We start from the raw sequence: 14,668 nt of genomic DNA, 5'->3' as shown, positions 1-14,668 counted from the left end.
GAATATTGCTCAGAATATGGGATTACCTTTCAAGTCTTTCTTCCCTTTAGATCATGAGACTGTTGTCCTGAAGTCTGGTACTTGGGGCTGAAGCCTCTCTCCAAACTGGCTTTAGAAAGCTGCTTGCTTTTTGAAGGAGTGCCATTCCTTGGGTCCTTTTGCATTTTCCTTGCTTCCATTTCTACTTTGAAGGAAGAGCATGAGCTAAGTTACAGTGTGTGACTACTCTTTCTTTATAATATGTAGTAGTGAAAATGAAGCAGGCTGAGTCAATGCCTCTTAATGCAACCTTCATTGTCGACAGCAGTGGGAATCTGGTTCTAGGGACTCACCAGGTCTGCTCACTTCTTCTGAGCTATCTTCTGAGTAGGCTGCTGTCTGATGATGCTCAGAATCAGAACACAAAAATGTAGTTGAAAGTTTGTGGGTTGGAATTTTATGGGATTTTTTTGTTTTGTTTTGTTTTGTCTTTTTTTCTTTTTCTCCCCACAGTGTTACTCTTGAGAGGTACTTTTGACTCATCCCTAAAGTTGCTGAAATTTTCACACACGTTCCCCCAAACAAGAGAAGATGCATTTAGCCAGCTGTGGCACACAGCTGAGTGTGGATAATCACACCCAAAGGCTGAGCGTGGATAATCTCAGAGGTGCAGTCCACCGTACTTGGCTGTCTCTGAGGCTCGGTGTCCAAAAAGGAGAATAACTTGTGGCTGTGGGACACTCTTCTATACTTTACCTTTTATGCTTTCCTCCTTCATTTCTTTCTTCCTGTCTGTATCTCTTTCTCTGTCTTAGCAGTTTCTTTCAGGCAGGGTCTTACTGTATTGTGTAGCAATGAACCTCATACCTCAGCCTCACAGTTTTTGAGACACAGTTCTCAGCTTTGAGTTTTAACTTCCTGAATCAGAATGTTAAGATTTTGTTGTTTGAGACAAGTTTTCTCTGTGTAGCTTTGGCTGTCTTGGAACTCACTTTGTAGACCAGGCTGGCTTTGAACTCACCGAGATCTTCCTGCCTCTGCCTCCTGAATGCTGGGATTACAGGCTTGGGCCACCATGCTGGGCTGAATGTTGAGATTTTTTTATGCTCAGTTTGTATCTAAGTAGATGCTTTATTAACATAAATGTGTGCTTTTAAAAAAGCTAGTGGTTAACATGTTAACAGTGTTTTGTTGATAAGCAATGCTGCAGCTTTGCGTAGAGATGAATATGACTGGTAGTATGTGCCCTGTAATAGACTTTGTGTTTTTAGTTCCTTTTAGTTAAAGGAATCTCAGGATCCTAACAAATAATTATATGCGATTGTAATTTCTTTTTTGTTGTTGTTGTCGTCTTTGATTTTCAAGACAGGGTTTCTTCGTGTGAGTAAATTCATTTTTAAAAGATTATTTTTGATTAAGTGTATGTGTATGTTCGCCTGAGTACAGGTACCTGTAGAGGCCAGAAGAGCATGTCAGATCTCCCAGAGTTGGAGCTATCAGTGGTTGTGAGCCTCCCAGTGTAGGTGCTGGGAACTGAACCTAGTCTTCCGCAAGAGCAGAGTCTTCTCTCCAGGTTTATAAATTAATTTTTACCAACAGCTGATAGAGCTTCTACATCAAATGACGTAGAATAAGGTTTGAGTCAATCTAGCAGAAAATAATGAGACTAGCTATTTGGGGCTATTTAGGGCTTCCAGATGAAGATGGGGTGTTGGGAAATGAGCAGTGTCTTGTCCCTCTCAAAAAGATTTATCCCCGGTACAGCTCCATTCTACTTCTGTTGCTCTGAGGGGTTCCTTGTATGCATGCTTGGTGCTTGTAATTGATAGTAGCAGGAGACATCTACTGGTGAGGCAAGCAGCTAGTAAGCATGGCACATGTCCATGTTTCTATACCCCCATTTGGAAAGAGGTGGTTAGGCCGCGCAAGCCCTCAGTACTATGCTTAAAATTTGTCACCCGCATATTTTACTTTGGCAGTATCTTGCTTGACCCCTGGGGATGCTATGACTAAGCAGTGCCACATCAAAACCCTGAAATAGTTTCTTTTGTGGGATAATTCTACACCTTAACACTTTTATCTTCTTGCTCTTTGTAGCAACTTGCAGTAAGGGTCGGGCCAGTTGGGCCACAAGGGTTTGGGAGCTTGTGGGCTAATACTAGTTTCCGTGAGCCTGCCTCCTGAGCCTGCTAGAGACAGACTCTGTAGAATTGAACTACTTCTTCTTTTTTCGATATTTTGAGACAGGGTTTCTTTGTGTAACCCTGGCTGTCCTAGAACTCTCTTTGTAGACCAGTCTGCCCTGGAACTCAGAGACTCTTGCCTCTGCATCCTGAGTACAAGGATTAAAGACATGCACCACCACACCCATCTTGAATCTGAACATCTTAAGAAGATGGTATTGAGGAGATGTTTTAGAAAGGGATGGGTCACTAAGAATGGCTTTAACTTACCACATGTCAGAATATACATTTGGATACTGATTCTGCACAGAGACCTAAGCTTAGAATGTTAAAGCCATTCTGCCTAGTCACAGTCACACAGGGTGTCACTTGCTTGCCATCCCAGCACTGGAGAGGTACAGACAAGCAGGAGGAGTGCTACAAGTTCAAGGCCAGTCTGGGCTACATGTTGAGTTTTAGGTCAGTTAGGGCTATACTGTCTCCAAAAAAAAAAAAAGAAAAGAAAGAAACAGGACAACTAATGGTATTTGGCTATAGATACTTAAAAGATGTGTCTTTTTGTTTTCTGGTTTTTTGAGACAGGGTTTCTCTGTGTAGCCCTGGCTGTCCTGGGCTTACTTTATACACCAGGCTGGCCTTGAACTCACAGCGATCTGCTTGCCTCTGCCTCTGGAGTGCTGGGATTACAGGCGTACGCCACAGAGCCTGTGTAAAGATTTATCTTAATGGGTGGATCTCTTCAACCAAAGAGAGCATGAACTCACAGTTAAATTAGCTTGGTTGTATGCAGTGCTTCACAACGTGAAGTGATGAGGAAATGTCTTCACTAGTCACCTGTGCTGTAGTGCACTGGTTCATTGTTACTTAGATCCCAGAATTCACTTTGTCATGGTTACTGCTCTGCATCTGAATGTTGCCTGCCTGCTGTCATTTTACAGATGCTTTTACCGACTCTGCAGTCAGCGCTAAAGTGAACGGTGAGCACAAGGAGAAAGCCCTGGAGCCCTGGGATGCTGGGGAGCTCACAGCCAGCGAGGAGCTGGAGGCTCTGGAGAATGATGTGGTGAGTGACCTCTGTGATAGCTCAGGGTGCAGCACACCCCAGCCCACAATGTAAACAAGCTTCTGTCATAGGGAGCACGTTTAAAGCAGTGCTTTGTCTCTGGGCAGTAAAGAATAAGAAAAGAAAAGACCGTCACCTTGACTTGAGGGCTCTGCACTCTTAAGTTCTTTGTAATAAGATAGTGATGAGCAATTTACTTTTGGAAACTGGAAGTTAAGAGATGGCAGCTTGTTTTGTGTTGAATACCTGCAAAATAAGCAGCCTAAGATAGGTACCACTTAACTCTGTGTTGATTTTTCCTAGAAATGAGGTCAAGTTGGCTTTTTTTGTCTGAGAAAGAGAGTTCTCATTAAGATAAAACTTTTAAGTTGGGTGTGGCAACTGTAGAAGTTAGGAGTTCAACATGTACTGAAGAGAAAGTTGGAGGCTAGCCTGAGCTATATAAGACCCTGACTTAAAAAAAACAAACAAAGCAGCCAGATGTGGTGTTACCTGATTTATATCAGGAGGCAGAAACAGACAGGTCTACGTAACAAGTTTGAGGCTAGCTATGGCTACACAGTCAGATCCTGTCTGTGGGCGAAAAATAGCAATCACAAAACATAAATAATTAGGTTACATGAAAATTTACCTATTGCCTAATTTTTTTAACTTAAATCAGTACTATTTTCTATAGAAATTTGTTTCTGAAATGCCCATTTATCGTGTATTATTTGTCCTGGCATACCATCTACAAGTCAAATCTTAGTAGACTTTGTGATAGAGCATAGAGCTTATTATATTTTCTATACTTACAATTTTTATTTTTTGTGTATGGCTGTATTTCATGTAGGTCTTTGCACTATATATACTTGGTGCTTTTAGAAACTAGAAGAAGGTGTCATATCCCCTAGAACTGGAGTTACAGATGGTTGTGAGTGTCCATGTGTGTACTAGGAAGTGAACTCAGGTCCTTTAGAAGAATAGAATGCTTATAACCGTTGAACCGTCTCTCCAGCCCCCTAAAGTATAGTGATTTAATGTTCAGCTGTGTCATAAATAAGGTTAAGTGGGCAAAGAACCTTCTGTTGTGAATAGAGAACCACGTTTACTGTATAGGACTCAGTTATGTGATAAATAGTGACTTTTCTAAGAACTCAGTTGGCTAAAGAACAAGATTGTCCTGGAAGGCTGGTATGATGCTTTTCATGGGTGATACCACTGCACCTTTGGGATGGGAAACAGGAACAGTTTTTACTTTATTAGTTAGGGGGAAAAGTTCATTGAAGGTTTGGGGACCCCTCCAGGTGTTTATCAAAATTTAAAATGTATGATTTGTTCTGTTAGTCTTACTACTGAGAATTTATTTCAGCTAATTGTGGGTGGTGCATATGCATACCATTAGTCCCAACACTTAGAAGGCAGAGGCAGTTGGATTCTGACCTCCAGGCAGTCTGATCTACATAGCAAGTTCTAGGTCTGCCTGGACTGCACTGTCGTGTCGTGTTGTGTTGTGTTGTGTTGTGTGTTTTTGTTTTTCGAGACTTGGTTCTTCTGCATAACCTTGTTTGTCCTGGAACTTTACTCTGTAGACCAGGCTGGCCTAGAATTCACACAGATCCATTTGGCTTTACATCCCGAGTGCTGGAAGGTATGCAACACCAACTGGCTTGCAACCCTATCTTTAAAAAGAAAGAAAAAGGAAATATATACATTTAAAAATAAGAATTTACCTTAGTCGTAATATATCTATAATACATGCAAATAATTATGTTGCAGGGTATTTTTTGCAGCATTATTTCTACTAGTAGGTACCCATCAGTTAAGCATGAATACTGATACTTAATAGAAATATATACCTACCAAAAGCCAGTATTCAAATAGGAAAGATACTTAATATATTTATTAACAAACAAAGCAAGTTGCAGAATATTCACCATGAAGACCAAAGAGGGTGTCAGATTTTAGAACTAGAGTTCAGTTAGTTGAGAGCTGCTGTACAGAAGCTGTAAATCCAGCCTTGTTCCTCTGTAACAGTACTAAGAGCTCTTTTTTTGTTGGTTTGTTTTGTTGTTTCCTCCCTTCCCTCCCCCAGACAGGGTTTCTCTCCGGTACACCTGGTTGTCCTGGAATTTGCTCTGTAGACCTGGCTGTTTGAACTAAGATCCATCTGCCTCTATCTCCTGAGTACTGGGATTAAAGGTCTGTGCCACCATGCCCAGCTCAGTAGTAAAAGCTCTTAACTTTGGAACCATTGGCTTAAGCTGGTGAAACTCCTAATGGTGGTTATTTATGTGCCCTGGAACTTGAAGATGATTAGTTCTGATATATATTTTTCTGTTTAGTGTGGTGCATCACTCAATTTACAAAAAATTACTTATATTTGTAAATGTTATATATATGAGAGAGTGAGTGAGTGAGAGTTTGTGTGTCTGTGTGTGTACACCATGGCATACATATTGAGTTGTGGAGTCTCAATGACAGCTTGTGAGAGTTGGCGCTCTTTCTCCACTGTGTCCCCTGGAAAATTAATATGTATTCTTGACCACTGGGCTATCAACCTGTTAGGCTTTAAAAGGAGCGCTAGACATGAGAGAAGTTAGTGGCAAGCCATCCATTGATACTTGCCACTGAAGATTCTGGCTGTATTCTGGGTTAGTTTCTCCACATTGAAGAGTGCAGCCTATGTTTTGAGAGTGACAGTTCCCTCCTTCACCAATGGAGGATAACAGTGCTGAGGTTGAACATTAGGGCAGTGGGACCCATAGCTGTTGCCGAGGTCCTCTTACAACCCTTTCTGGCAAAACTTCTGTAAAACTTAGCTTGTTTGACATCATCCCATTTACCTTCCCATAGCCTTTATGCTATCCTTCCTCACCTACCTAGGGGAGGGGAAGGGCTGGGTAAGGTTTTATTCTAGTGTGGAAATTCAATAGAAAAAGTTTTGACTTTGCTCTTCCTTACTCCAAGTACTGAAAGAAATGTTTTTGGCTGTCACGATACACTTCTTGTCCTTCTCTGACCCAGTTTAGCAATGGAAGTTTCTGGGGAAGGCTTTTAACACAAGTGGAAGCCCTGACCCAGAGGCCCTAGAATTTTGATGTGTCTGGATTGTCCAAGTTTTCCTCACATCCTGTCAGATAACTGATGTAATCACCTACTGATTAAGGGGATGATACGTGTAAGAAAAGTTTTTCCTAAAGAGTTATTTTTTTAAGTAGGGCCTTTGGAAATGTATCCCAGGCTGGCCTTGAATTCAAAATATCCTCCTGTCTCAGTGTCCTAAGTGCTATTATGATGGGTATGAGCCATGTCTAGCTTTCTTTAAAAGATTTTTAAAGTAAAGTTTGCCCTTTTTGGAGGGAAGGGGTGAGAGTTAGAGCCAACCAATACACTTTATTAGATGTTTCTATAAAAATCAATTACAGCTGAATTAAAAAGTTTCATTTTGGAAAACGACCTTCATTTTTCTTCTAGTCTAACGGATGGGATCCCAATGATATGTTTCGATATAATGAAGAGAATTATGGTGTAGTGTCTACTTATGATAGCAGTTTATCTTCATATACGTAAGTTCACAAAGTTCCCTTTCATTTTGGTGCATTTGTCTTTGATTTTTATCAGCTTATCTTATGTTGTTGACTAAATTTTCTTTTTAGTTTCGAATTAAAAGAAAAGTATAACATTTTTATTAACTATTTAGGCTGACAGACATACATGAAAACAAGGAATAAATGTAATTTCCTTCCCTGTTCCTTGTTTTCTGGTCAAAATACATTTTGTGTTTGTTTTTAAATTGTAAAAAAGTTAAATTTACAGAGGTTAGGGTTGTCATGAACCAGTTCTTGAAATAGTAAATGTTCTTCTATATAATAAAAATGCATGTTTTGATAGCAAAGTACCCCTTACTTTGGCAATGTCCTTGGTAACCCCATGCTCTAAACTTTCTTAGTAGTTGAGTGTTGAAACGATCACTTATATCTTTTTTTTTCTTCTCTGTTTAGAGTTCCCTTAGAAAGGGACAACTCAGAGGAGTTTCTAAAACGGGAGGCAAGGGCAAACCAGTTGGCAGAGGAAATCGAATCCAGTGCTCAGTACAAAGCTCGTTTGGCCCTTGAGAATGATGACAGAAGCGAGGAAGAAAAGTACACCGCAGTCCAGAGAAACTGCACTGATCGTGAGGGGCATGGCACAAACACTAGGTATTTAAAGGGAACCACAGTGTAGTGTTTTACACACATGATTTAAGGTCTGTGTAAGATGTAGTCTGACTGTTTTCTCTTTCATGAAACTTAGGTAGAAAGTACTGATGGATTTGGCTTAAGACTTTGTTGGAGAGCTGGGTGATGGTCGTGCACGCCTTTAATCCCAGCACTCTGGAGGCAGAGGCAGGCGATCTCGTGGGTTCGAGGCCAGCCTCGAACAGAGTGAGTTCCAGGATAGCCAGGGCTATACAGAGAAACCATGTCTTGAAATTAAAAAAAAAAAAAAAAAAAAAGTGTTAGAGGGGGGAAAAAAAACTACAAGGTCATCTTGATAGTACCTTCTGGGATTCAGCTCTCTGGAGTCAAGTGTTGGACCCATGTGAGGACCCAGCCCAGACCCTGAGGAGTTCCTTAAAATAAGGTCAGAGTGGGACCCAGTGACCTAGTGGCAGTGCAGTGTGGTTTGTGGGTTGAAGGTCTTTTCAGAGCACCAGGGACATCTGGAGTGGGGAAGAACTAGATTTTTTTTTTTTTTGTCTGTGGTGTTCAAAAGAGGTGAGGTGACATTTCTGATATGACAATGGGGCCTGTCTGCCACTGGGAGTGTGGGGAAAGGTTTTCACTCCCACATACACATGGGCCTATAAGAGAATCTGGCCTTTTCACTTTAGGTAAAGGCTAGGAACCCAGGATCAGTATTTTGAATGCCATGCTGGCAGGTGGCAGATCCACTTGTGTGCCATGCTTGAAGAATAGCCTATATTTAACAGTGAGGCACAAACACAATCTGAGTCTGTCAGTTACACAGTATTGCAGCAGAGAGAAAGCTGCTAGACAGACTCATAGTGTGAAGGCTGGACAAACTAGGGAGGCATGAGCCCACCTTTCAACTTTTACTGATGCTTGTTCTGAGAACACATGAACAGTGTAAGGTGAATTTGAAGGGAGAAATGATGACTCAGTGGTTGAGAGTATTTTGGGGGCTTATGGGTCTGTTGTTTATTCATAAACATGTTTTAGAACACCTGCTGCATTGTGGGTAAAATACAAGCTGCATCATAACTTCAAGATTTCACAGCTGAGTTTTACAGTTTTCCTAAGCATCAGAGTATTAAGGAGGGTACAAGTGAGCCCAGCTTGTTAACTGCTGGCCGAACAAGACCTGCAGGGTATGAGGTGGTGTGGTGTGTAGTGTACCTCTTGGTGTGTTTGTTAGCCCAGTACCTTTTAGCATAAATAATTTTGAGGATCTCTCATTTCCAGGGAAAATAAATATATTCCTCCTGGACAAAGAAACAGAGAAGTCTTATCCTGGGGAAGTGGGAGACAGAGCTCACCACGGATGGGCCAGCCTGGACCAGGCTCAGTGCCATCAAGAGCTTCCTCTCACGCTTCAGATTTTAGCCCAAGCTCTGCTGCCGACCAAAGAGTAGTTAATGGAGGCAAGTATTTTGACCATATTTGTTGATGTTTGTGATCAAGTACAGAGCTGTCTAAACATCTGTTTATATAAGTGATAGGAATGTGCATGCCATTTGTGAATTTTGTTGAGTAGCTTTTATTGTATATAACTTAGTTTTGTTCTGTGGCTGCTAGATAGTGTAACATTATATATGTCCTTCATGCATTTTGAGTGATAACAAGGCCCTGAACTGTTGCAGTCTTCATGTTTATTTGGCCTAAAAACACTCCACATAGAAATAAATTGGAAAGTGTTGACTAGGTTCTCAGTCTTAAAAACACTGGGTAACAAAACCGTAGGCACAGTTCATGTGGAAGACACTCAAGTTAGTGCAGACTTGTTTTCATTAACTGTGATGGATTCAGTTATGCTTAGTTCAAGGGAGAACTTGGGCTAATTTGTAATATCAGACATGAGCAATAGTCATGTGAAGAAAGTCATGAAAGAACTCTGCTGGAAAATACAGCAGAGAGAACCTTTGGTTCCTGAGGGTAGGTGATAGAGTGTAGCGCCTTGGATCTTGGTAGGAAGGCACTTTCTGTAGTGTCTCCAGTCAGATGAATACAGATTAACAGCAGAAGTGAATTATTTGGAAATACGGTAATTGACAGGGAAAAGAGTGGACAGCAGTTTCAGCTGCTGAAGGTTAGAACAGTGTAAGCTGAATGAGGTGGCTCATAGAAATATGAGGAGACAAAGGCCAGTGTAGGATCCACAGGAAGTTTGAGCCAGCTGGGTCATGTGAGATCTCATGCTAAAGGAAGGAAAGGAGGGAGAGAGGAAAGAAAGGAATGCGGGATGTGTGAAAGCGGCACACAGCGTTTCCAGTTGGATTTATTTTCACTGAGTCTTTTCTCCAGAATTCCTCTCCAAGTAAACACTCTTGAGTATTTTCTCTACTTAGTAATGATGATGAAAATTCTTTGCTCACTGAGTAAAGATTTTTAGTTGTTTATGAACAGAATTTTCAAGTTAAAAACTTGAAGAGTGCTGAGAAATGTATGATATTCCAGTACAGAGTCCCCTGTTAGACTGTTAGAGAGGAGCCCTGACTATTAGCTAAGCATCAGAGAAGTGACCACAGTGCTGAACCTGTTGTCAGGGTTTGTACACTGCAGTTTGCAATTCTTCCCCTTGGTGTAGCAGACTGTAGATAAGTGGGACCCTTTCTAGTGTGTTGGAATGAGATTTGTTTTACAAAAGCACAGGGTGCTGTTATTTTAGCATTCTAGAATACAGCAGAAGTAAATTTTTATTTCTGCTTAAATAGGATTTGGTTAATAAATTTTAAAACTGACACTTAGGATCAGATATAGACCTGATGAAAATCTCAGGTGAGAGTAAGAAAACAGCTTTTTACAATGGATTCAGTAGCTACTTTTTTTTTTTTTAATTGTTCAGAGCAAAAGCCAGAGAAGGTGATGGCCTTCTTGAGCAGGAGTTACTTTGTTTACCGAGGGAAATTATCTGTGTGTGTGACATTCTCTTCACAAGTGATGGCTGACAACAGCTGAAGAAGTAGGCCTACTAGGCAGAGTCTGAACTGTCTTCTTCAGTAGTATGTGTAGATCCTAATTAACCCTTTGGGAACGTGGATTTATTTAAACAGACTTAATTTTAAGGAGGTTAAAATGTGAATTTGTGTCAGTTAAGTTATGCTAAAACTTATCACAAATCAAATGACTGTCCTCAAAGGGTTAAAATGTACAAGAAATCATTTTTGTCATTTTACTTTTTTTTTCTGTTTACTTTTTCCCTCATTTTTTTCTTTAGTTTTTATACTTTCCTTCATATCATTTGTTCTGTCAGGTGTTCCCTGGCCATCGCCTTGCCCATCTCCTTCCTCTCGCCCACCTTCTCGCTACCAGTCAGGTCCCAACTCTCTTCCACCTCGGGCAGCCACCCCTACACGGCCGCCCTCCAGGCCCCCCTCGAGGCCATCCAGACCCCCGTCTCACCCCTCTGCTCATGGTTCTCCAGCTCCTGTCTCTACTATGCCTAAACGCATGTCTTCAGAAGGTACAATACCACGATTTGTTCATGTTTTTGTTTGTCTTTGTTTAACTCCTTTGTGAGTTTATGATGACAAAATAGTTTCCTCTTCATTATTTAATAATCTATAATTTCTGTGTTTTAACTTTAGTTTATTAAAGCTATTTCTGTTAACCTTTTCTTCACTAGAGTGAAATTTGATAAGTGCTCTGTGTAAAGCTCTGCACTGTCCTAGATGTAAAGATGGGGTCTAACCTGTTTGGCAATGGTGCTCCTGTGCAACCCAGGAAGGTCACGGCCCTGGCACAGCAACTGTGATGAAATGGGTATTTTCCATTTCTGAGAGGGTAGGATTGGGGTTGGGACTGCTGCTTTCCAGCTCCTTGGCCATGGTGCCAGTGAACCTTCCTGTTGGCCAAAGGCAGGAGTACTACTTTGGGGTCCTTTGTGATCCATGACATTCCTTGTAGCCTTATATGTCTAACCTCAGGTAACAGTAGTTTTTAGAGTTCCTGAGGAATTGTTAATTTAATTGAATAATTGTTTTAAATCCATTTTGCAATATCAGTATATTGAAAGGCTACTTTACTCTGGGGGGAGACCTTTATCTAAAATTAATCAACTAAAAACCAGTTTTGTTTTGTTTTTTTTCTCTTGTCAAATTGTTTATATTTGATGCTGAATTCACCATGTCACATGCCATATTCTTTGAATGGTGGCACATGCCTATAGTCCCAGTTTTGGGACACAGGAGGATTGCTGAAATTTGAGGTGAATTTGGCATGTATAATGAGTTCAAAGCCCACCAGGACGATATGGTGAGACCCTGTTTCAGCCACCCACACACTCTGCCTGAAATAGGTAGCATTCTGATTTAATGCAGTTTATAAGTTTTTTAAAAATCCTTTGTTCTAAATGACAGTGTCCTTTGTTCAGAATAGTTGTATTAATATTCTAATCATTGTCTTGGTAAAGTCACGATGAATATAGCTGATCCGGACTGATAAGAGTTTCCTTAAAAAAAAAAAAAAAAAAGCTGTTTGGGAATTTATTGGCTATTGTTAAATTTTCACCCAGGCAGAAGGGAACTTCATGGCTGAAGAGTGTAATATTGCAAAGGCAAATTTTACTGGCTTTTTATTCATGCCTCTGGTATTGGCCCTTAGTAGCAATATGGAGCTCTGTTGCACACCATTGGGGTAAAGGTGATTATTCCACAAGAGTGCTTTAGATGAGCATTGAACACAAGTGAACTGTGAGCATTGCATTGTAGTAAGCTGGGAGGACTACTCCTGCACTGCTCACAGAGAATGCTCTGCATTGTTTAGGGCTGCTGATGCCTCCAGGTGAAAGCCTCCACAGTAGGCTGAGGCGGTAGCTCTGTGGGTAAAAGCCCATAACATGCAAGCCTGATGACATAAGGTTGGTCTTTGGAACCCAAGTGAAGGTGGAAGGAGAGAACTGTTTCCATAGAACTGACTCCTCACCTGCAGATACATGCCATGGTACATACAAACCCACCTCACACCACACACACACAATGACAATTAATACATTTTTACAAATGAGAAAGCAAAGTCCTAACAGCAATTAGCATTTCCTCAGAGGTCATGTATGACTGTGTTCTCACTGAGGACACACAGAGAGAGCGTGTGTTAGGAGCCTCACATTTGTCTTCTGAGAGGGGTAGTTCTGGACTTGTGTTTACTCAGTGGCTTAGTGTACACACAGCTGTGGACACAGCAGTCCCTAATGGCTGGCAGAGTCAGTGACGGAGAATGTCAACAGTTCACACAGTGCAGATTCCTGCAAAGTAGCCCTGTTAGGCTCGTAAATGGCAACCACTTACATGAGGACTGCTGGAAGCCATGACTTGTAAAATTGATGATCGTGAGGAGAGGAGAGCTAAGGCTTCTGTTTAGAAATACTTCAAAGTAAGCCTAAAGGATGTAGCTCAGAGATAGAATTCGGGCCTAAGCCTATCAAGTATGGATCCCCAGATTGGATCCTAGCACTGCAAAAAAAAAAAAAAAAATTTTTTTTTTTGGTCTCATTTTGGAAGTAATGAAATAAAATATGGTAAAAAGGTAAAAAAATAAACTCATAATACCCCACCATACAGCTGTGATTTGATGCCTAATAGAACTATTATAGCTTATTTTTATGTACAAAATGTAGTTATGCAGTGTTATGCCATGTTGTTTTATTTCTCACCATCAATTTTATCCCTCCCTTGCTTCAAAAATAAAAAGAAATAAGGAAAGATAGGTCAGCTATTAGAGAGCTTTCTGCTTTTCTAGGGGACCTGAGTTCCGTTCTCAGCACTCTTGTCAGGTAGCTCAGCACCTGAACTCATTTGCACACTCTCACACAGACACAGACATATTATATACAATATAATTGAAAACAAAAATAAATCTTAAAAGAGGAAATAAAATGTACTTACATAATTGACATCCCACTAAATAATTCTTAGGTTGGTTAATTTTTTAACAATGAAAATCTGTTAAAGAAGTGAGTATATGGCTATATTTAACAAAAAAGCAGTAAGGTGAACACTGCAGGACTTAGGCGACATCCATCGTGTCTTCCTCAGGCCCTCCAAGGATGTCTCCAAAGGCACAGCGGCACCCTCGGAATCACAGAATCTCCGCTGGGAGAGGCTCCATGTCTGGCGGCCTAGAATTTGTATCCCACAATCCCCCAAGTGAAGCAACTGCTCCCCCAGTGGCAAGGACCAGTCCTGCAGGGGGAACGTGGTCCTCGGTGGTCAGTGGGGGTAGGTATGACACTGTGATACTATTGATTATGTCATTACAGTACACATACAGTAGGACCGAGCTAAAGGTCTGAGAGGAAGTACAGAGATAGGAATTTAGTGGCAGAAGCAGGAGTTGCTGGTTATAAAATATCACACATCCTCATGACACTAGTTGAAGGAACCATCCCATCATTCTGGCAGCTTTGTTCCTGTATTCATTTTGTAAACCTGTATAGGCTCCTTGTTGCAGCATGTTTACATGGCATCTGCCTGTGGAATAAACAGGTGCTGACCTGGTGCTCTTCAAGGAGTAGTCTACACAAGGAGAAGTTCAGCTTGTATTATGTGTGTCTGAGAAGTCCGCTGACTGTGGGCAGTTGCAGTTAAGGTCCTGCTTGGGGCAGATTTAGAATTAGGCCAGACTGCTTTGGCTGCTGTGTTGGTCTCTCAGAGGTAGAGCTCGTGCCTGATCTGATCTTTTGGCCTTAATTTTCTTAATCAGTCAGTAGATGTGTACCAGAAAGAGGTCTTTAGGCTTAAACAAAAACCCAGTACTGCTAAATGTCTGTTTTTATTTGCTATACCCTCATGTGCTCACCCCTATGCAGTATGCAGTTTTAGTAATTGCCCTGTAAATTGCTTTGTGCTACTTTCCTTGACCTTCTTAACAAGAAAATAGAAGGTGAGAAAAAAATCTTGAGGTTTTCTGATCTTTCATCATTGGTGGATGGTCTGAGAGTAGCAACCTAATTAGAAAGAAGAGAGGAGAGACAGTTGTTAGGGATACAGTGAGAATCATGTTACAGTTCTGTACTTTACAATAACTGGAAAAGTTAGAATAGTGAGCAGTTTCCTTCCAGGATGCTTGTGACTTCAAAAAGAAAACTCACTAACGTGATGCAAATTGAACCATTTTTTATTAAGCCCTTGAGTCTGAACTCTGCAAGTAGGTTTTTTTAATTTCAATTTTTAATTGAAATATTACGGGTTACGTTGAAGTCATTTGTTCTGTGTTAGATACCTCTTTAAGCTAATCATGTCCTC

The 14,668-nt window shown here is 40.9% G+C and overlaps 1 protein-coding gene across 8 annotated transcripts in view; it reads left to right on the top strand.

Annotated features, from left to right (window-relative positions):
• Window positions 1-14,668, top strand: part of Atxn2 (ataxin 2) — a 112,795-nt gene that overhangs the window by 60,981 nt on the left and 37,146 nt on the right. For 4 of the 8 annotated variants that reach the window (XM_060382454.1, XM_060382453.1, XM_060382450.1 and 1 more), the window contains exons 6-11: window positions 3,101-3,225; window positions 6,682-6,773; window positions 7,209-7,406; window positions 8,673-8,851; window positions 10,645-10,890; window positions 13,460-13,642. In XM_060382454.1, coding sequence (XP_060238437.1) covers window positions 3,101-3,225; window positions 6,682-6,773; window positions 7,209-7,406; window positions 8,673-8,851; window positions 10,645-10,890; window positions 13,460-13,642 — 1,023 coding nt within the window. The remainder of the gene's footprint in view (window positions 1-3,100; window positions 3,226-6,681; window positions 6,774-7,208; window positions 7,407-8,672; window positions 8,852-10,644; window positions 10,891-13,459; window positions 13,643-14,668) is intronic. The other 4 variants (XM_060382455.1, XM_060382451.1, XM_060382452.1 and 1 more) reach the window with 2 other exon arrangements.

The sequence above is a fragment of the Meriones unguiculatus genome, chromosome 4 (assembly GCF_030254825.1).
Source record: "Meriones unguiculatus strain TT.TT164.6M chromosome 4, Bangor_MerUng_6.1, whole genome shotgun sequence".
Lineage (NCBI taxonomy): Eukaryota > Metazoa > Chordata > Mammalia > Rodentia > Muridae > Meriones > Meriones unguiculatus.
The sequence above is the reverse complement of the archived record's forward strand: the minus strand, read 5'-3'. Positions and strand labels throughout refer to the sequence as shown.